Source organism: Toxorhynchites rutilus, chromosome 3 (genome assembly GCF_029784135.1).
Source record: "Toxorhynchites rutilus septentrionalis strain SRP chromosome 3, ASM2978413v1, whole genome shotgun sequence".
NCBI classification, from domain to species: domain Eukaryota; kingdom Metazoa; phylum Arthropoda; class Insecta; order Diptera; family Culicidae; genus Toxorhynchites; species Toxorhynchites rutilus.
The window spans coordinates 128,948,847-128,970,949 of record NC_073746.1 but is presented as its reverse complement, the minus strand read 5'-3'; the positions used below and the strand labels follow the sequence as shown (position 1 = coordinate 128,970,949).

General features: G+C 38.8%; 1 protein-coding gene across 2 annotated transcripts in view; it reads left to right on the top strand.

Moving 5' to 3' along the window:
• The window catches only part of LOC129778989 (pH-sensitive chloride channel 2-like), a 38,762-nt gene that overhangs the window by 5,439 nt on the left and 11,220 nt on the right, over nucleotides 1-22,103 (top strand). Inside the window, exon 2 of one of the 2 annotated variants that reach the window (XM_055786208.1) lies at nucleotides 16,677-16,694. The exons of the other annotated variant lie outside the window; for it this stretch is intronic. Coding sequence (XP_055642183.1) covers nucleotides 16,677-16,694 — 18 coding nt within the window. The remainder of the gene's footprint in view (nucleotides 1-16,676; nucleotides 16,695-22,103) is intronic. 2 annotated transcript variants of the gene reach the window in all.

The following is a 22,103-nucleotide window of genomic DNA, read 5'->3' as shown; positions in this document are numbered from 1 at the left end:
CATTTTTCTCAAAAAAAATGTGCCCATCTTCCGATGCATGAGTGATTTGTTGAAAATTGTAAGGGATATTCATATATATTTTTTCAGAATATAAAAAACAACATATTTTTGAGAAAAACTGTTTTGATTTTCAAAATATTTTTTCCACTGAAAATTGAAATTTTTTTTAAAATATTTTTTAATGAAATTTTAAATAATTTCTTACATTTCATTCTCTAACCAACATTTTGTAGGTCTCATAGTTTTTGATTAAATTTGAGGCTTTTTCAACTTTTTTCGAAAAATCTTAGAGTTATAATTTTTTGTAAAAAATAAAGGAAAAAAAAAGTTGGCCCATTTCAAAAAGTGGTTCAATTCTTTTTCGGAGATTTCAAGTATGTAAAGTTATTTAAATGAACCATGTCCTTACACCGACAACGTTTCACTGCTATCTGAGATGGTACTGCCAACTCCTAAAATGAGTTACCATGAAATTCGTCAGATGTGAACCACGCCTTTTTTATGTATAATGTTTTATTGGCTAGGACAGAATGTCCAGTGACTTTGAAGAGCATCAACCTTCTGCTTCAACCTCGAGCTTTGCAGAGCCAGGCATTTCTTCGAGTTCCTTTCTGTCGTACTAATTTTGAATTTATATAGAGTAAAATGAAACACAACTGTGTTCGTTGCGAGCACAAAACTAAGTGAGGTTCTTTATTGAATATACGAGTATATATAAAAAGGTTTCAGCTGACAAAGCAGTTGAGCTGAGTCAATGACCGCTCGTTGAAATGCTACGCGATAATTGGCTTCTATATGAAACTAAATTTAATTCAACATCTTGCCATATATACAACTCAGCCGTTTCAAATCTTCAATGTTTGTTAAACATAATAGTTTCTTGTTCCGAATTCCACTATTCAAGAAATGCGGCCCGGCAACGTTATATTGGACTTATACGGAATTTCCATTAATATCATTAAGGGGAAAAATGCATGTTGATAACAATTAAAAAAATAAATATTAGGTTTGGGAAAACAGAAATCGATTACTTTGAATGTCGATAAAATTACAGAAATAATCGATGTTGACCGGCATGTTGGTAGTCGTAGCTAAAGATCGACCATAAAACAATTTTAAACCATTTGCGCAAAGTTGTTGTTTGGGTGCCACACCAATTAACACCAAAAAAACACGATGGATCTGATTTCCATCTGCCAAGCCCATTTCATAAACAAAAATGGGTCACATACAATAATATTGTGCAAAAACGATCTTACTCAAAACGTGGTGAGGCAGTTCAAACGGCCTACTTTTTTTTTGGACAAAAATACATGTCTCAAGATCGTCGTACAGACCAGTGTGAATAACAAATGAAATATAAAAAAATTCAATGTATATAAACTATGTTTGAAAAGAGTCATAACATTATTAGAAAATATTGAAGAAAATTCAAAATAAATTCTTGTGAACAAATGATACTACCGGTCATTTTGACTGGTTGATAGCTCTAGTGTTAATTTAATTTCCATAAAACATAAGCAATTCGACCAAATATTATTTAAACTTCGTTAAACTTTATCCAACAATTATATGTAGTTTTATTTCTAAGAAGTTCTGGTGCTCAGCCCAGTCACATTTTTCTCTGATGTGCAGCACATGTATTAACTAGACTATTGGGTGTATCAGTTGAATAACCACTATAGTCATCACATTTTTTCCAGCGCAAGCTTTGTATAGTTAATGCAACTTCCATTAAGTTATCAAGAAAAGTGCACGATTTTCATCCCTCTATTTTTATTGTAGCGCTTGAGCAAATGAACAAATCACGTCTGCTGGATCCCTGTTACAGTATTTGTACATTTTTACATCTCGCATGCACGACGATCAGTCATCTTAGCGTCTGCTGTAAGCGTTTATTGACGCCAGAGGGCGTGCTCATGCATTGGCTCTGTCTCTAGCCATCCATTTCACCATAAAACACACCTTCATATTACCGATCCAGTTTCTAAATTATCTACCATGTGACTTGTGACTGAGATCATGCAAACACCCGTGACTTCAGTGACTATTTTAATCGACTCACTGAATCATATTATGAATGAAATTTTGCTACGCAGGCTCGAACTGGTTCTGTCTTGATGAAAACAGAACTGGTTTAGGCGTCTTTGGAAGTTCAATCGGAAGTAATTTCTAGCAAAGCACATTTGCAGTTTTCTGGACCATAATAATCATAACATTACGGTAAACGCATAAACGATCACGCGCATCGATGACAGCAGCTGTTTTAACACACCGATGTTACAAACACGAGCCTGGGTTCCGTCCGTATGAATCACGATCTAGATCTGTACGATAACCTGTAAACAGCCGGCGGTGTTTCCGAAAATAATTGTTCCTCTCCGTCTAACTAACGGCGTTATCTCGCCACAACGTAAAGGATCCGCGATGGCGGGCCAGATCACTATCTAGTGGTACACATAAATTGCATTACTCGTCGGTCTGTGCATGACATTGGTCTCTTCCGTCTCAAGAAAAAATGTGTGGCTTGGGCGACCAACAGCAAAGTGACTTCGACGAGACAAAAGTTCTCCAAATGCAAAATATGTGTCAAACGTTTATATTGAAGTGATCGTGGAGAGGTGACAATATATTATATTTGTGGATTTCACTAGCAGTTAGCGTCTTCGAGGCAATTACCACTGTCTTAAATGTGACCATATATCTATGTAAACGATCCAATATTATGACAATCCTTTTATTGCGATGCTAGAAAACTTGCACATAAAACATTAATTGCTATCATTGCATAGCTTTTTACAAATTTTACAATATATTTGGCCGCAGATGCGAGAGGTATTTTGATACAAACGGCCTCATGCTAAACAGCTGTCGTTTGGAAATTAACCAACTTGTATGCAGCGGATTAATCCTTTGCGATCGTTTGTTTGCTCTCAGTCACCAACGCAACGAATCGTACTCAATACTTCTAAACGAATTTTAATGTCTAGTGAACATTTCCACGAATGTATACGGAGTTTCTATGAACAAAATGTAACGGTACTCGGTATAAAAAAAAATATTAGCGTGAAAAGATAAGAGGATCTCTTTCAAGGTAAAATAACTCCGACTGCAAAGGGTTAAAGGTTCACTAGACACTGCAGGCAAATTGGAAAAAATCACAACTCTGTGTTTCACAAACCTGAATCAAAGTAACTTTATGATTCAAATAGCTCATTTGTTTTCGGTATAAGCTTCATAAGCTATGTTTAAATAGTTCAATTTGAACAATACTGAATGATATCGGGGGGATCCGGATACCGATCATTTCAAAAATTGACGACGACTCGACCTTGTTGTTAGATCAATATTCCACTGCCTGCAACCCTGGTTCTATTGATCGTTGATGTTATATAACGAAAATGTATTCTGAAAACTATTATTTATTCGCCGATATAATTATTTAGAAGTGAAATTCAGCTAAACGATACACAATATTCCCTTAGACCGAAGGTACAACATTTATCCAGCTGTGTCATCCATACCGATCGAACAATGAACACAGACTTTTTAATAAGAAGCAGTCACGCCAGCATCATGTCATTGATAAAAAGTGTGCACCGATATTACAGCATCAACAGTCTGTATAATTAACGATTCATAAACATTCCTACAGAAAATGTTCATTTCAGGCTAATTCGAATATTGAATCGAATTGCTGAAGCTGAATAAGTCGATCGTTTTTTGCGCACTCCACCACTGTGGCGTCACTGGATGGCATAGTGTTAATATCCACATTTGACTAACCCTAGCTAGCTCATAAGTCATTCGCCTGAATGTGTTTGGAGTCGTATTAGCTTTTAATATGAAATTACAAAATATTATGAAAATAAATTGAATCCCCTACTTTCATTATAAGTTTTTCATTCGTAAACGGTGAGTGGTGGATCACACCATTGAGGAGATTGGCGGATTCCTTCGGTTGAAGGAGGCCAAGATGATAGCACAGGATTTGGTACGTGGCTTGTTTGGAGAATGGAAAACTTTGATGCGGGGTGATTTGGACCGTCTGTGGGGTGGTTTGGTCCAGTGTGTGTTTCATCGAAAAAAACATACTAATGTTTATGTAAAGTATTTTAGAATAATGTTACAATCGGTAACAGTGTTTTCAGATCGATACCAGGTGTCTTGGTCAGATTCCAGAGCAGAAAAATTGGATTGACACCATCTCGAATTCTGCATTTATTTTTTCGCTGTTGTTCGAACATTTTCGAACACTTTCGTTGTTGGTCAAAGAAAATCCGTTCTTGATGGTCTGCGTTGCTCTTTCAAGCTCCTCCTTCTTCCAACGTTGTCTGCTCATCCTCTTTTTGTAATTCCGTGACATCTGGAATCAATCAGATCAAAGAAAAGCCTTAAACCTGTAGGACCAATTCACCCCAAAGAAATGTGTCCATGTCAACCCACACAACATGCAAAAATTAAAATGCAATTAATTTCATTTATTGTTATCAAACTTACAGTTTCGCTGCATCAAATTGTTCCTCTTCTGTAGACGAACCTCTTCTGGAGACGAACAGAAGAACAATCAAAGTGCTTGTTGTGTTCATGCTACCGTTTCCTTCCACCTGTCGAATTTTACCAAAGTTTTTTTTACGTTAGTTACATACGGTTCAATAATAAAAGAAAATGATATTATAAAAAATCCAAGTTGAGCCGTACTATTTGAGATAAAGGGGTGGTCCAAAACCCCGTATGTCCAACTCACCCCGTGTTACCCTAATATTGGAGGCAACGGTTTGTATGCACTTCGTTGGTATTCATTTATGCTGTACACCGGGATTCGCTGCTGGTTGTATTTGTGTTATGCACCACACAATGCATTTCGGAAGAAAGGGAGAGGCTTGCATGGGAAAAAGGATGGGGATGAACATTGGAATATGGGAATAGGGATACTTGCTCCTTCTTCGTGCTGTCATTCGCGAACAGTGAGTCGATCATTGTCGCGACATTTTAAATGGAATGGTTATCGTAGGTTTGGTAGTTATCGAAATTAAATCAAATTATTGCAGTAGTTCAGAATATGCATTTTTTTTTCAACTTATATTAAATTTAGGTTAAATTTTAGGATAAGATATGGGATTGACGCCGTCCATCAGAACCTCTACAATCGTTTCGGTTACTTTTGACGTGGGACTACGTCTAACCGGAGTATATGTAAGGTAAAATGAAAACCTAAACACAGAACATGCAGGAAAAAATGAAAGATTCCGAATGCTTATAACTCGAACATTTCTTACTGGATCGGAAAGATGTTTGCATCAATTGATAGGGAATATTTCTACGCTTCTATCGCATTTAATAAAATGTTATTTTTCATTAGATAAACAATTGAAAAACTGTAAAATGTTAAGCATTATCTAAACCCCCTAACTGCTTCGTTTTGATTGGCCCGATTTACGGTTTCCCTAACACAGCCATCAAAACTGAGCAGCCTTGGAGAAATCGGCATTGCAAATACATGAAAGTCGGGGGACTTCACAGACTTCAAATCCATGGAGCGTAGGGAAATTGGCATCGTAAATTCATGCAGATCGGGAGTATTTTTGTTTCGACTGAAATATGTTTCTCCAACACAGACATCAGAACCAAGGTGTCTGAGGAAATTGACATTGCAAATTCATACAAGTCGGGGGCATTTTTGTTCCGACTAAAATGTGTTTGCCTAACACAGACTTCAAAACCAAGATGTCTGGGGAAATTGGCTTTGCTAATAAATGCAAACTGCGAGTACTTTTGTACTCGCTTGCCTTTGTGCAAACTAGAATATGTTTCCTTAACACGGTCTCCTAAACTCAGGGACCTGGGAAAATCGTACAGACACTAGAGGCGAATGAACTTTCAGGTTTGAATCCTCTATAGTATATAAAGTAGAAGTGCACTTTTTTGCACTCCGAAAAGTGTTTTCCTAACACGGATTACAAGAACGGGTACGAACATAACGCTTTGGCTCGGTTATTCAAGATTGCATTGAAGGATATGTCTTCATATCTTCTGCTCACTGAAATGATTGCTAAGCTTAGGTAGTCCCACGTCAATCTTGTGGTTATATTATAGGTATAACCCACCCATTTTTTTTCTCAGTGTTTTCCTCTTCTTCATCATTTTCTTTTCGTTTTTCACCTATCCTCTTTAGTCCTCATCATTCTTTCCATCCTTCGCCTCTCCCTTAGGTTTCCGAAGCTCGCGCTTCACCATGGCCTAATCGGTTCAGATCGGACAGAGTCGCATACCGCTTGTCACAAGTGCATATGGCCTGCCAAATCAGACACATCGAAGCGTTTTTCGTTTGAAACGGGCATCCACAGCAAACTTATCCTTACTCATGAAATATTCCCGTCTCGGAAACTAGTGATCCCCGATATTCGTTCGATTAATAGATTAATCGAATATTTCCTACAGAAATAGATTATTAATTGAACGAATACTGTGCAACTAATAATCGAAGCGAACGAATAATTTACTTCGATTAGTCGATCCAAGCTCAGAGAAAAAAATGATCGAAGCTCAATGCCGTCAACGCGAATTATGCTCCATTTACGAGTTTAGAGGAGCGTAAAAGATAATAATTGATTTTCAGGCGGAATGAACACTTTTTCGATTCCAGATGGCTTTCCAGCAAATGAGAAATATTAGTCTAACTAATTATTTCTCTCAATGTGACGATTAATCGATTAATCGATTATTTGGGGTGATTAATCGTATCGAATAACAAACTGCTGAAAAGTATTCGATTAGCCGATGAGCGATTAATTTCAAAAATCGGGGATCCCTACCGGAAACTGCTTAATATCCGCTTTGGTGTAGGTCTTATCATCAATGACGCAGCACCGGTATTTCGTCAGCAGCCTCGTGTAAAGTATGTGGGTGCGCATTTTCGCAACACTCTGCTGGCATTCATCCCGATTTAACTGCGATTCACATACAACATCCACGTCACGTTCACGTTCCGTCCCGTCACGTTGCGTCAATTATTCTTCTAAGCAGTTCTTATACAAACATTCACATACACCGACAACGGAAACTTCGACAGGCGGCAACTTCGACTTGCCGTTGCTGGTGTATGTGAATGCTTCAATAGGAATTGCATGGAAGAATAACTGACGCATCGTGACGTGGATGTTGTATGTGAATCGCGCTTCAGGGAGTTCTGCACCTTGTACGTATTCAGTCCAAATCTTTCCTGGCCCTCTGGACGAAACATTATGAATTATCAACTTTGTTACCCAAATCCCACGTCGAAATGTTCGGATTCCACTTGAAATGAACAATCACCGCCCTCTCGGTTTGCTTGCATGTTATTCCCGGTTTTCACCCAACTCCTGGCTTGCGGTCCACTGTCAAAAGTGCGGGTTTTTTATTTATGAAAACCAGACGTTTTAAAGGTGAGATTTATGGGTAGGACAGACAGTGGGGGTAAGATGAACATGCGGTCTATTTGAATAATGTTGAGTTTCATATTACAATTGTTGAATTTCATACTTAAGTAGGGTTACCATTTATCCTGATTTAGAATGACATGTCCTGACCTTCTTTACTGAAGACCAAAATTTTGTGAGCATATATAAGGAGTAGCAGTTGGATCTTCCACGAGATCTTTCAACTATTTTTAGAGATTTTGTTTCACTGGCCACCGTGATGTTTTAATGTTTTGTCTCGATATTCCAAGTTATTTTTCTTCAAATGTCTAAATGAAAGTGTCATTTTACCGACGAACTTGGCCTGAAGTACCCGTTTTCACGAAAGAACTAAAGGATTATGAGGCCAACGCTGCATATGCGATTCACAAGTGTCAGTGGCTCATAGCGATATTTAGATTTAGAAATTTCGTTAAAACAGAAGTTTTAAATCCACAATGAAGCATTACAGGTAGATTTGATTAGGAAAACCATATCCAAACACCGAAACATTGCCAGAGTATTCGATTGGCATCCACTTCCGAATTCATGCCAAATTATGTAGTGCAGAAATCCAGCCTCTTACAAAACTTGAGTTGCAGAAGGAACTTTTGCGTTTCATACCCGTGGCTTGTACTTTGATACTATTGCACTTGATGTTTGATAACTCTGAAACCGCCAAAAATCTCATGTCAACCATCAAGACAGAAGACATCATCTCCAGAGTATTTCCGTGGATCGCCCAAGAAAAAATATGTTGACTTAATAAATTTCCCGTGTTTTTATTCATTAATATCTCAAATAATCACAATATTTTGATCATAATCGTAACTGTGACCGGTGTCCTGATGAATGTCATCAAGAAGATTGCCAAGGAGTACGGCGTTTTGTGTCGTTTGAAGAAAGAGCTGACAGTAAACAGTAAAATTTAATTGTACAAATCTTTGATTTCACCGCACATAGATTTTTGCTTGTCGATCCTATTTTTTGCAATCAACACACAATTAACGAGATTGCAGCGTTTACAAAATTAGGTAATGCGTCTGATTTTAAGATGTAGTAGATACACTTCCTCTTGTTTGATGTTGGACGCGCTACAATGGCTATCTGTGAAGCAGAGAATCTATTACTTGACAATGGTGTTCATCCTCAAAATTTTAAAAGATTTGCTGCCTCGATATTTGTGTGATCGAATTAAAAGAGAAAGTTATGTTCATAGATACAATACAAGAAACGCGAATGATGCAAGAACACCCAACTCTATGTTTAGTAGGTCGCAGAACTCTTTGTTATATAAAGGCATAAAAAATTTTTTTGTCGTAAACTTTCTTTTGTCGGATGGTTATATCGAGTATTTCTGAATTGTGGCAGACGTCTATCATGTTCTAAGTAGACACTTTTAGATATTGGGATCAATTCCCAATCTGTCAAGAATCTTCCCGAGTTGGAAATTTTCTTTACATGCCTTGAACAAACTTTGGGCCTGATATTGAAATTGTTATTATGTCGATACGGATATGACCATTGTTTTTCTTTTACAGTTTTTGCCTATATATAATGTTCGATTAATAGAAATTGATGCCTGCAACAGAGTCAGTTCGCTTTGTTTTTTGGTTTTATAATGCTAATCTCTTAATTCGGTTAAACATAAATATTATCTATTATATAAATCGGCCTGTTCAAACCTTTGCGGTGAGTCTACATCATCATCAAAAATATATGACATACGGTGAATACATTTCGCTACCGACAACAAATAGTAAACTTAAACTTTTCATTCATGGAAAAAAGACTGTAATGGGCCCGAAGACATGGTAAAGTTACATCATGACAACGCATCTAAATGGAACTAAATAGGTATCGAAAAATGGGTTGGCGAATGGTTTTCGGTGAAACAATAAAAAACGATTGGAAATAAATTCACATTTTTCCCGAGAGATGATCAAAATGTGTAGAATCAAACGGTGCTTACTTCGAATTCAAATGTTGTGGGATTCTAATTATATGTTAATTATATACCTGGTAGAGGATGATGCGCTATTCGTGGCTCAGTTCATTCAATGGACTATGATAAGAAGACTGAAACAATGGTCTTACAACGAGCGTGAACCCCAGTAATGTATAACCGATATATTTAAAATATAAAAATTGAACTCTAACAAGGATTGTGTGGTTCAACCTTTAAACTTAGGACAATATATGGAATCCCACAAAGGTACACATTTGAAAGTTGGTTGTAATGACAACTAAAGCTGTTATTGGGATACGTAATACAGATAACCATTGAATGATAGAATAAATATTACATTTCTTAACCTTTACGATCAATGACAAAGTGAGCTCCTGTAATCGAGTGGTTAGCAGAGTCAGTGCCAATTCACGTATCGTGTTTGTAGCTTCAGGTTCGATTTATTTTCAAGCTGGAATGAATGTTTCCGAACCTTTGACACAAAAATATAGTCAAGAGCTATTAACCGACATCGAAATCTAAATCTAAATACTAATGAAAAAAAATGTAACACTGCCTTGGGAAGACAAAGTTCATCCAAGAAGGTTAATGACATTGTAGAAAATGTAATACAACACCAATATAAAATAATATTATGATACATTTAATAGTTACAAAATCACAACACAAAATAACAACAATTATTGTTTATGCTATGCTACGACAAATATTTTATTAATTTTTTTACAGCTTCACTTTCTAGCACTATGAAGCGTGTTTTTTATGACTATTGTTGGCATTTTCCTATCCAGACGGAACACACGCGATCTAGACAACGTGGCGCCTAAGCGTTGTTGTGTACATCTAGCTATGTGGAATGGACAAGGTGTGAATCGACTCGCGTCAACCTGGTGCGAATTAGCAGTGATTGATTTCCATAACTATATCGTAAATATTCTTCGTCTGTCGTCGCGGAATCTTAATGACAACTTCCCGAATTTGGATATACCCCGTTGAACGAACGAGTCCCCTCCGTGCGCGTCCTTGCTGTCACGTACAAATCCACAGGTCGGTGCTACCGTGTGAATTATGGAAGCTAAATTCCAAGCTTGATTGCACGGAACGACGCTGTGGTCTCTCGCTTCTAATTAATCAATTCGCTTCTGCGCACATTGGGTAATATTTTCGCTTTTTTAAGCAAGTACTTTGTCACGTAGTTGCGTACAGATTGTATACATTACAATTCATAAATTAAGTCGTCAATAACATCGTGGACGCGTCTAATCATAAATCTGTATCGATTGTAAATGAACGGGTGCGATTGTTGTATGCCCGGCGACAAACGGATCGGATAAAGGAAGTAGTTTTCGCTGAGGTGCCTTGCTCTAAAGGATGAAACTGGTCGGACACTTTGCCACAGCGAACCCAGGGTTCTTCCACGAGACACAGCGTGCCAGACGCGGTATGGTGTGTGCAGCTTATGGTTCGCTAGATGTGCTGAGAATGAATATTTATTCGTCACCTCAACAGCGATAACCCGGCACACGGTGGACGCGGAGCACGCGTCGGTTTGAAGGATAATTTACCAATTATTTTCCGAAACGCGTGGCGCCGTTGAACGGTATAGGCTTGGAATTAATATGCAAATTATAATTTGTTAACACTAATTGTGAGAGGAAATTAACTTCGTGAAATTGATGCGATTTGATGAATGGTGATGATCGTACACCTGTGGTGACGTCGTCCTAGTCACAGGAAATATAAGTGGATAACACTTATTTTTATATAGGCGAGTGTTAACATCTTCATCAATAAATTACTTTTCGAAAAATAATTATTATATTCGAATTTCCCTTCGGTTCGCACATGTTTGTGGGCAATTTCTCAATATCGATATCCGATGAAACATTTTCTCGTTGATGCACGCTGTATCTAACCAAATTATCAGCAACAAAATGCCGAAGTTTATCAATGCAGCACTGCACTCAATTTAATTGCTTCCAGTTTGGCTGTTGCTGTTGCTTGTACACAAATAAATCATCAAAGAATAGAACAAGGGAGTATGCATCTTAACAACTGTGACTAAGGTAGCATTTGAATGTGTAACGATCAAGAAAACTTAAGAAATCACCTACGAAACATGCGATGAGAATAGTGGAGGTTGACACATTACACATAATTACACATTAGATAGTTATCTAGTTAAGGGATATTAGTAGATTAAATATCTGTTGAATATATTCAATCTGATCATTAGGGTTATGCTTGTTAACGTTAGAGAATAAAAATGAAAATATGAATATGAAATCATTACCCATTTTTTGACATAAGACTACGTTTTTCAGTACTGATAGCAAATCAGAAAACAGGTCACGTTTTTTTATGAAGTAGTTTTAACGTTAATAATTATTTTAGCTCTGAACGGATTTTGATGATGCATTCCAGTAGAATCGGACATTACGGTTATGGTTAAAATTAACGAAAATTGAAAGGAAACACATTTTCTTATCAATTAAGCGTAAACCGGTCACTTGAAATGCAAATGCAGCATTCGTTCTTCGGACAATGTGAGTAGAGCAAATATTGCAATCTAAGCTCCGCTGTATTATATACATTGAGTATAAACAAGGCTTTCGCGATTTCAATTTACAGTATTCACAATTCATGAGTCATCTAGCGACTAGACGGCATCGAGGCTTTCGAAATGATCTGTCTCAAGGCCGAGTGATTAGTTTACTTTCTCAAATTGCTCCTTTTTGAAGTTAGAGGCGAATTAAGTTATGAGTTTTAAAGACTATAATTCAAAACATCATCAACATGATTCAAGTCGTCTTGCTTCAGCTATCTATCTTTCTCAATACTTATGTCACATGCAGTGGTTTTGTTCGATTCTAAGGAGGAATGAAAGATCGATATCGACAGTATGGGGCAATTTTGTTCGGTGGGGGCGCAGCATCGATTTGCATGCCATCTGGCGAAGAGTGCCTCTGTATTTTTGCATCACATTATAATTAAATCTGTAGTGGGGTGTTAATTTAAAATTTCGTTTGGGTAACAAAGTTTTGAGCGTTAATACCTTTTTGTCGGTTGAACAAAGTGGTATGTCATCCACTTCGTTCGAATGATAAAAGATGTATGAGTAATGCTGATTACTTATTGGCCCAAAAACTTGTTTCAACAGCTCAAAACTGCTTCTAAAGCAAACTATCGAAAATCACAAAAATCTCTAAACATGAGTACCTGCTCGAAGACCATTTTAGTTATGATTTGTTGATGCATGTCGTTGACTGTCAGAGAAAGTTCTCTAAATATTGTGCTCGCCTGGTTTTTATTTCGCTTTTGTGTTGAACTTTTTTTTCCGACACTGATTGCATCTTCTGAATGTACAAGAAGCAAACATAGTGTAAAGCAGAACCAAAGCAGTATTCATACCGTGGAGATTGTACAAATGGTTCATTTTATGCTTTATAAAATAGATAACGCTAATGGTGGAATAAATATATGATCGCCTGAAGCCGCACTGTATGTAGTACAAGAAGAATGTCGCGATGCATACTGAGTGCGCTGATCTTCACCTGCCTCGCTGTCGTTTTAGAAATTTCGATACATTCTAAAAATCTATTTTTTATTTACTTGAGCTAAAGGTAGCTTATGTGAATTCAGTAGTTTGTTTGGATTTTTATTGGTGTAATGACGTTGTTTTGAATTTGAGAGGTTTAATTTTTTTTTTTTATTAATTCGCTTCTAGCATTGGAAAAAAAACAATTTGAAAAACTCAACTAAACAACGCCTTGAGAAATTTGGAAAGTCTTGCCGCTAACTGGATGACTGGAAAGTCTTGGTCGCTAACTGGATGACTGATAAATTGTTTATGACTTATTTCTGATTTTTTCCAATCGTTCATTCAATTTTCGAGATTTTAATTATTGTTTCCGGGTTAGAAGTAAGGTAATTTTTAGTGTTGAGAATTGTGTTCTTCGGTGAAAAACTGAAGACGAAAATTTGTTTCGATGCTATTGCATTCGCCTCCGCCACCACCACACAATAGATTCGGTTTTGATTTTCTGTTACCGTTCAGCGTTGGAAATTTAATTTTGCTAAAAGATACTTGAATATCAAAGAAGATCAGTATTTAAGTTTCAGTGCAGCGAGCAATCAACAGTAGGGGAGGACAGGGTTAGACGGGTACTTCTAGTTTTATAAGAAATGCTCAGTATTTCGATAAATATGTTACGCAAGAAGCATTTATAGCATATTTTTGTCATTTCGAAACACCTCGTAAAATATGAAAGTGTAAATAAAACAAAGCTATCGTCGGTTGCGATTGCAAGTGATCTAATTTTCAAGGCAACCAAAATAAGGATTTTTCCAGCAAAAAATATATATTCCGTTAGTTGCCAGTGTTCCAGTCCTTCATAGATTGGTCCGGTTCTTCCTGCGTGAAGAGGTATGTAAAATGTAATACAGAATGCGTGTGAAGTGCAAAATAATGCAATAGTTGCTCTAGGGGGAAGACGGACCATTTTCGACGAGGTAAAAGCGCCATACGTCGTGATATTGAATGATTTTCATATCAAATAAAACACCATATTTTTACATATCTCATTCATTCAACCAGACGAAGCAAATGTCGGGACAATAATGTTTTAAGGCGCAATCCGACATTATCTTTCCGGAAGCCGGAAGTTACTTCCGCTGCTAAAAACATAAAAGGTATACAAAAAGAACGAAAGACGACTTTGAGAAAACCTAAAGGATCAAAGACATCACCTACTTCAGGGTCATTCAGCCTTCACGTGAACATATTTTGAGAGATTTTAGACCCACGCGAACGGACGATATATAAGGACGATTTTATAGATTCTGAAAATTTGATAATTTTTTCATGAATATTTTCCAAACTCTGCACGTTTGAAAAGTCTTGGTTCGTCTTACATTGACATGATCCGATTTATCCCGCGGGTGGTCCGTCTTACCCCGCCAGCAAAATAAAAGTGATTTTTATCATTCCAAAAGTTAATGGAAAAAAGCCAGAAAAAATGATAAAACCAACAGCTACACATTTTTAGTAGTATATTATTAGCTAATCAATGATATGCGGCACTACAAACAGGGAAAATCCCAGAGGAAGTTTAACTAAAAATTGGTTTTCTTAGGGGGACGGTCTTACCCCGTCTTCCCCTATATGTTAATGCGTAGAATTAATATGACAATGACAAAGACAACTCCTCACTAAATGAAAGCATTCATTTATCGGTTCTTGTCATTACTATCGAATATTTATATCAAAGAGTTTCATTTTTAAAATTGTTTAATGTTTGTTCTCGCCTGCAATAATTTCGAAGTTCTATGTTAACATTGCGGTTGTGTCTTGGACATCACCCTTCTTTATTAATTCTTTATTTGTGGCCCGCGACATCGTGCATAACGCGTGTTTGTGGCCCCTTTGAAAAAAAGGTTGAGCACAGCTGATCTAGAGTATGCAATTTCTAAAGCCCGAATTGCTCTTTGGGCTTGTAGTAGTATATTTGGAAAAAAGTGGGGCCTAAAACCGAGAATGATTGATGGGATTGATGAATGATGGGAATGATTGATACACTCGGCAATAGTGAGACCCAGGTCAACTTATGCGTTAGTGTGGTGGCCTAAAACAACATAAATATCAGCTCAGATGAAGCTCGATAAACTACAACGTCTGGCATGCCTATCAATAACTGGAGCAATGACCAGCGCATCCTCCGAAGCCCTAGATGCTCTTTTATAACTTCTACACCTGCACCAATATGTACAACTTGAAGCGGAAAAGGTACTCTTAAGGGTTTTTTTTATCCTTTCCATGTTTATTTATTTTATTGTTTAACAATTTGTTCTTATATTAATACTAATGTTTTGCTCTGACTATAATTCTATAATAACTTACCGAGGAAGCAAATTTAATGTTACAATCTTACAAACATTTAACTTATACAATATATATTTTTATAAACCTCTCTATAGAACAGCTTCATATTTAGTATTTTTTCATGTTCGAAAAGATACAAAGAAGAAGATTCATCTGTTTGAGAATATTCGCGCCTCATGTTTCTCCATTTTATTTATCTGCTTTGTCTTCTTTGTTTTTTACAGTTACGTTTCTTCTCGACGGTGAGCCATTTCCGCTGACCAACGGTCGCCAGTGTTTTATTATTCTGCTTATTCTCCGATGTACCACGGTCGTCGTCGCTTCCAGAATCTGCTTTCGCACGCTTCAGCGTCGTTTGCCGATCCGTCTCGACAATATTAAGGTAATATTATATTATCAGGCACGTAGCGTAACCGGCACGGCACGTTTCATGCAAGACAAATATTATTGCGTGTGTTTCAAATGTGTATGCGTATATATAGCGGAACGGCTCCGGGCATACACAGCACGCTTCAGACAAATGCATGAAGGAATTCTCGAAAAGAATATTTTGCCGGTGCCGGGCACGAACTACATGGGCGAGTAGCACCATACATACAAACCCAACGTCGAAGTTCGTGGTGTGGGTGCGTTCGTCGCTCTTCGGTACGACATCGGTTCAATCACCAGTAGCATTTCTCCGCTCCGTCTGCGCTGCCGGTCCGTACAGAGAAATTGCTATGCCTGATGATATGAATACATCATGTATTTGTCTACCGGTGTCGGTACGTGCCGTTTACGCTACGTGCCTGATAATATAAAACGGCCTTTATCGTCTATGTGTTGATTCGACTCATCTCGTTGGCTATCGGAAGTTGTGTTGATTACATTCATATTGTTGTCGTTCTTTGCATTGGTGACGTCTATCTGCGTTGGTGCGATGGGGAGATTACGGGCGATTGACGGGGTGATCGGGATGGACGACTTGGACGGTTGAGATGGTGGTGGTAAGCCTGACCCTGACGGCATAGTGTTTCTTTCGACCATTGCACTGCTTCCATTCTTTTGTACAGTAGGTTGATTTTCGGCAGGTTTTCCACTGCCTTTCGAAATGGTCACCAGTTTTGGACATTCAGATTTGACATGACCTTCATCCTTGCAGAAAAAACATTTTTTCATCAGCCCGTCGTAGAAAATACGGGCTCGAAACTGACCGACGTAAATGTGTGCAGGAATTTCCTTCGACACCTCCATGTGGACTCCTGTTCCTGAGTCCTGTCCCTTTCATTTCATTGGGAAACTTTTCTCGAACATATTGTCGAATTGTCCCGTATTGTCCCAGTACGTACTGTATCTCACGATCATCAATCTCGGGTGGAAGATTGAATACTCGCACGTTTGTTTTTTACAGTTACGTTTCTTCTCGACGGTGAGCCATTTCCGCTGACCAACGGTCGCCAGTGTTTTATTATTCTGCTTATTCTCCGATGTACCACGGTCGTCGTCGCTTCCAGAATCTGCTTTCGCACGCTTCAGCGTCGTTTGCCGATCCGTCTCGACAATATTAAGGTAATATTATATTATCAGGCACGTAGCGTAACCGGCACGGCACGTTTCATGCAAGACAAATATTATTGCGTGTGTTTCAAATGTGTATGCGTATATATAGCGGAACGGCTCCGGGCATACACAGCACGCTTCAGACAAATGCATAAAGGAATTCTCGAAAAGAATATTTTGCCGGTGCCGGGCACGAACTACATGGGCGAGTAGCACCATACATACAAACCCAACGTCGAAGTTCGTGGTGTGGGTGCGTTCGTCGCTCTTCGGTACGACATCGGTTCAATCACCAGTAGCATTTCTCCGCTCCGTCTGCGCTGCCGGTCCGTACAGAGAAATTGCTATGCCTGATGATATGAATACATCATGTATTTGTCTACCGGTGTCGGTACGTGCCGTTTACGCTACGTGCCTGATAATATAAAACGGCCTTTATCGTCTATGTGTTGATTCGACTCATCTCGTTGGCTATCGGAAGTTGTGTTGATTACATTCATATTGTTGTCGTTCTTTGCATTGGTGACGTCTATCTGCGTTGGTGCGATGGGGAGATTACGGGCGATTGACGGGGTGATCGGGATGGACGACTTGGACGGTTGAGATGGTGGTGGTAAGCCTGACCCTGACGGCATAGTGTTTCTTTCGACCATTGCACTGCTTCCATTCTTTTGTACAGTAGGTTGATTTTCGGCAGGTTTTCCACTGCCTTTCGAAATGGTCACCAGTTTTGGACATTCAGATTTGACATGACCTTCATCCTTGCAGAAAAAACATTTTTTCATCAGCCCGTCGTAGAAAATACGGGCTCGAAACTGACCGACGTAAATGTGTGCAGGAATTTCCTTCGACACCTCCATGTGGACTCCTGTTCCTGAGTCCTGTCCCTTTCATTTCATTGGGAAACTTTTCTCGAACATATTGTCGAATTGTCCCGTATTGTCCCAGTACGTACTGTATCTCACGATCATCAATCTCGGGTGGAAGATTGAATACTCGCACGTACCTGACAATCCGCGAAGCCTGATCAATAGTGACGTGTGCCGTAGCTTTGTCCTCGTACTGAAAAACGTAATGTTCTTTCGCTTCCGCCATGAACTCTGTGAACGTAAATTCATCAGCGAACTTGATAAAAAATTGGCCACCATTCTCATTCTTGTAGATGCTGTGGATACTCGCTTCCGAAATTTGAAGAGTTTCCATGGAAAATTTTAGTACCTCCAAGTACGAAGGTGTCTTGCTTCCCAGTCCGAAAACTAATTTCGCCGTGTTCTTTCGCACGATATTCGCCATTTTTGCTTTTCCTTGGAAACAAAAACAATAAAACACTATCACTATCGAAAAACAATAGCCACCGAGGGCTATTGTTTATAGCTAAAACCGATTGTTGGACACAATGTATAGACACGTCTGTATCGCACGAGCTCACGTCCGAGAATGGGGGTTAAACGTGCAAAACAATTCCAAGAAGGAGATCTCACGGGGTACTTACAAGTCCTGAAAGATTTTCAACTGAACCCTATATTAATCATGAACGAAGACTGGATGGAAACAGAGACTAACTTCAGCGTTCCTTTCAAAGTGATTGAATTGAATCGCAGCGTATGGAGAGAAGGTGGTCCTGTAATTCGTCCGGGATCCCTGGCAAATCTACAGGAGCTGGGATTACTGGATCGATGTGTCAATCTCAATGGGACAGTGGCCTACAAATTTTCAAGCAGAAATACATGCTATACTAACATGTACGAACATTTGTTTATGCCAGTAACTATATTTTCTTAGATAGCCAAGTAGCTTTAAATGAATTGAAAGCATATACTTGTCAATCAAAAGCTAGTTCGGGAATGTATTCTATCCTTTGAAAAACTAGCTGTAAGTAACGAGATTTACCTATACTGGGTACGTGGTCACTGCGGTGTGGAAAGTAATGAAAAATCCGATCTTTTAGCTAGATATGGATCTTCAACTAAATTCGTCGGACCTGACCCAATTTGTGGATTATCTACATTCTGTCTCAAATCAGAGTTCAAATCTTGGGAAATATCGATGATTGAAGCCAACTGGAGAGCTCTATCAACATCACAATCAAAATTATTCATTACACTCTGTAATAGAATAACACGCAGCCTACCCAGCTTGAATAAAGCAGATCTGAGTATGGTAACCGGGCTAAGAACATGTGTGTTTGCATCTGACCAAAAACGCATATTTTGCTTGTTAACAAATCCATTCATCCAGAAATGAGTCTCATCGCTGAAGATGTTTTGTGATGGAAATTATAATTTTCTACAATATTCGCCAGAGCCCGATCGGAGAATTTTCGGCGCTTCATATGGTCAAGTGGCTTCAGTTCTTGAGTCAATTTGATCTTCGTGCGGGCGGCTTCTCGTTGGCACGCCGACAAACAGCGAAAATGTAGACTCAAATTTGGTCACTAAACTATGCACAGCTTGCCGGCTGAGACGATTATTATTACGGCCGAAAATTGGAGTAAGCGCTCTTCAAATTGCAACGTTGCTCGTTGCTCGTTCATGTACTTCACCATGAATGTTTTTACGTTTTGGAGAAAATTGTATCCTTGTCGATTGATCACTATTTCATCTATTCAGCTCAATAGAAGCTATTCTACCGATAAAATTTATAAGAACCTTTTTTTCTTATGAGAATAGGACACCTCTTCGGTAGGTTCTTGGGAGGTCTTACAGAATCACTTTAGCCTGAGCCCCAGCCCATTGCTCTATTCCAGGTATCGAAAAAGCGGACTCGTTAGCTATGATCGGCGCCTTTTTTTTTTTTTTTAATTCGTTTATTTTTACAGGCTCAGTTACTTAAGTTTAAAGGAGCCGAATTCTTAAATATAATTTTAAAACTATATATATAAACAATTTTCTTACATCTATGGTTAGTAAGGTGGAAAACCGATTACTCGCGGTGTACTCGAGTTTAGGAGGGTGACATATTTTTAGGAGAAGGATGGGATATAAGGAAATTGTAACAATGTTGATGAACACTCAATTTATAAATCTATTCGTATATCTATAGTGTATTTACATTTCAACTTATTCTACTATTTATAGCAAGGGGACGAATTACCCGCAAAGGAAGGAAAGGAGGGTATAAGGATGTAGGGGCAATCACACACGAAGATCTATAGCTTTAAGGAAAACATATATATGGGACATGTAATCAAGGTCTAACCGAGCCAACACATCTCTCACCGGCACATTGGGCTGTCTTCCTCGGGCCCGAAGGGAGTTTTTTAAATTCGATCTGGCGACCAGATACACCTCGCACGACCAAACAATGTGCTCGATGTCGTGATAACCTTGGCCACAAACGCAGAGATTGCTGCTGGCAAGATTGAAACGGAAGAGTAGTGCATCTAACGAACAGTGATTGGACATGAGTCGGGAGAAGGTGCGAATAAAGTCCCGACTCAAGTCCAGACTTTTGAACCACGGTTTGAGGCTAACCTTAGGGATAATCGAGTGAAACCACCGGCCCAATTCATCTTCATTCCACTTGCGTTGCCAGTTAGCGATGGTATTTTTGCGGACTAAAGAATAAAATTCATTGAAGGCGATTTGACGCTGATAAATATCGCCTTCAATTGCACCTACCTTTGCTAATGAGTCAGCCCTCTCATTACCCGGAATGGAGCAATGTGAAGGAACCCAGATAAAGGTAATGACATAACAGCGTCTGGATAAAGCACTCAAAATTTCTCGTATTCTCTCAAGGAAGTACGGCGAGTGCTTTTCCGGCCTCACTGAACGGATAGCTTCGACAGAGCTAAGACTATCCGTTACAATGTAATAGTGTTCAACAGGTCGTGAGGCGACGCTGTCCAGCGCCCAATGAATTGCTGCCAATTCAGCAATATACACTGAGCAAGGATTCTGAAGACTGTGTGAGGTGCTAAAAAATTCGTTGAACACTCCAAATCCTGTGGACTGGTTTATAGTGGACCCATCAGTAAAGTACATATTATCACAATTGATACCCCCATACTTTTCATCGAAGATCGTTGGAGCGATCCTCGATCGTTGGTAATCTGAATATCCATGGATATCTTGCTTCATGGACAGATCAAAATGCACAGAGGAATTGATGTAGTCAGGGAAACAAACACGGTTGGGAATATACGAAGAAGGATCAACCTGCATGGAGATGAATTCATGATATGAACTCATGAATCCGGAGTGAAAATTTAGCTCGATCAGCTGCTCAAAATTTCCGATCACCAATGGGTTCATGACCTTACACCGGATGAAGAACCGAAGAGATAATAAATTGAAGCGATCTTTTAGTGGTAGTAGGCCTGCAAAACCTCGAGACTCATGGTATGCGTTGAGGGCATACATCCCAACGCGATACGGAGACAAAGATACTGAATTCGCTCGAGTTTAATGAGGTGTGTTTTGGCAGCTGATTGAAAACAGAAACTGCCATACTCCATCACTGAGAGAATAGTTGTTCGATACAACATTATAAGATCTTCTGGGTGGGCTCCCCACCAGTTGCCGGTAATTGTACGGAGAAAGTTTATTCTTTGTTGGCATTTGTTACTCAGATACCTAATATGGGCCGCCCAAGTACATTTGGAGTCGAACCAGACCCCAAGATACTTGAATGACATAGCATGAGTGATCGGTTTACCCAAAAGTTGAAGCTTTGGTTTTGCTGGTCTATGCTTCCTAGAAAAAACCACCATCTCTGTTTTCTCCGTGGAGAATTCGATCCCTAGCCCAATGGCCCAGGTTGAAAAATTGTTCAAAGTATCTTGTAAGGGTCCTTGCAGGTCGGATTCGTTTGGTCCTACGACAGACACCACTCCATCATCTGCAAGTTGTCTTAGGCTTTAATTTTGTGTAAGACAATTGTCGATGTCGCTTACATAGAAGTTGTACAAAAGGGGGCTTAAACATGAGCCCTGGGGGAGGCCCATGTAAGAGACCCGACTTACTGCCGAATCTCCGTGAGAAAAGTTCAAATGTTTCTCACAAAGCAAGTTATATAACATATTATTCAATAGAGGCGGCAGACCCCGAGAGTGTAATTTGTCCGACAAAACCTCTATTGAAACAGAATCGAAGGCCCCCTTTATGTCCAAGAATACTGAAGCTATTTGTTTTTTTTTCGGCGTAAGCCATTTGAATTTCTAAAGAAAGCAACGCAAGACAATCATTCGTCCCCTTGCCCCTGCGGAACCCATATTGTGTATCTGAGAGTAGGCCATTCGTTTCAACCCATCGATCAAGGCGAAACAAGATCATTT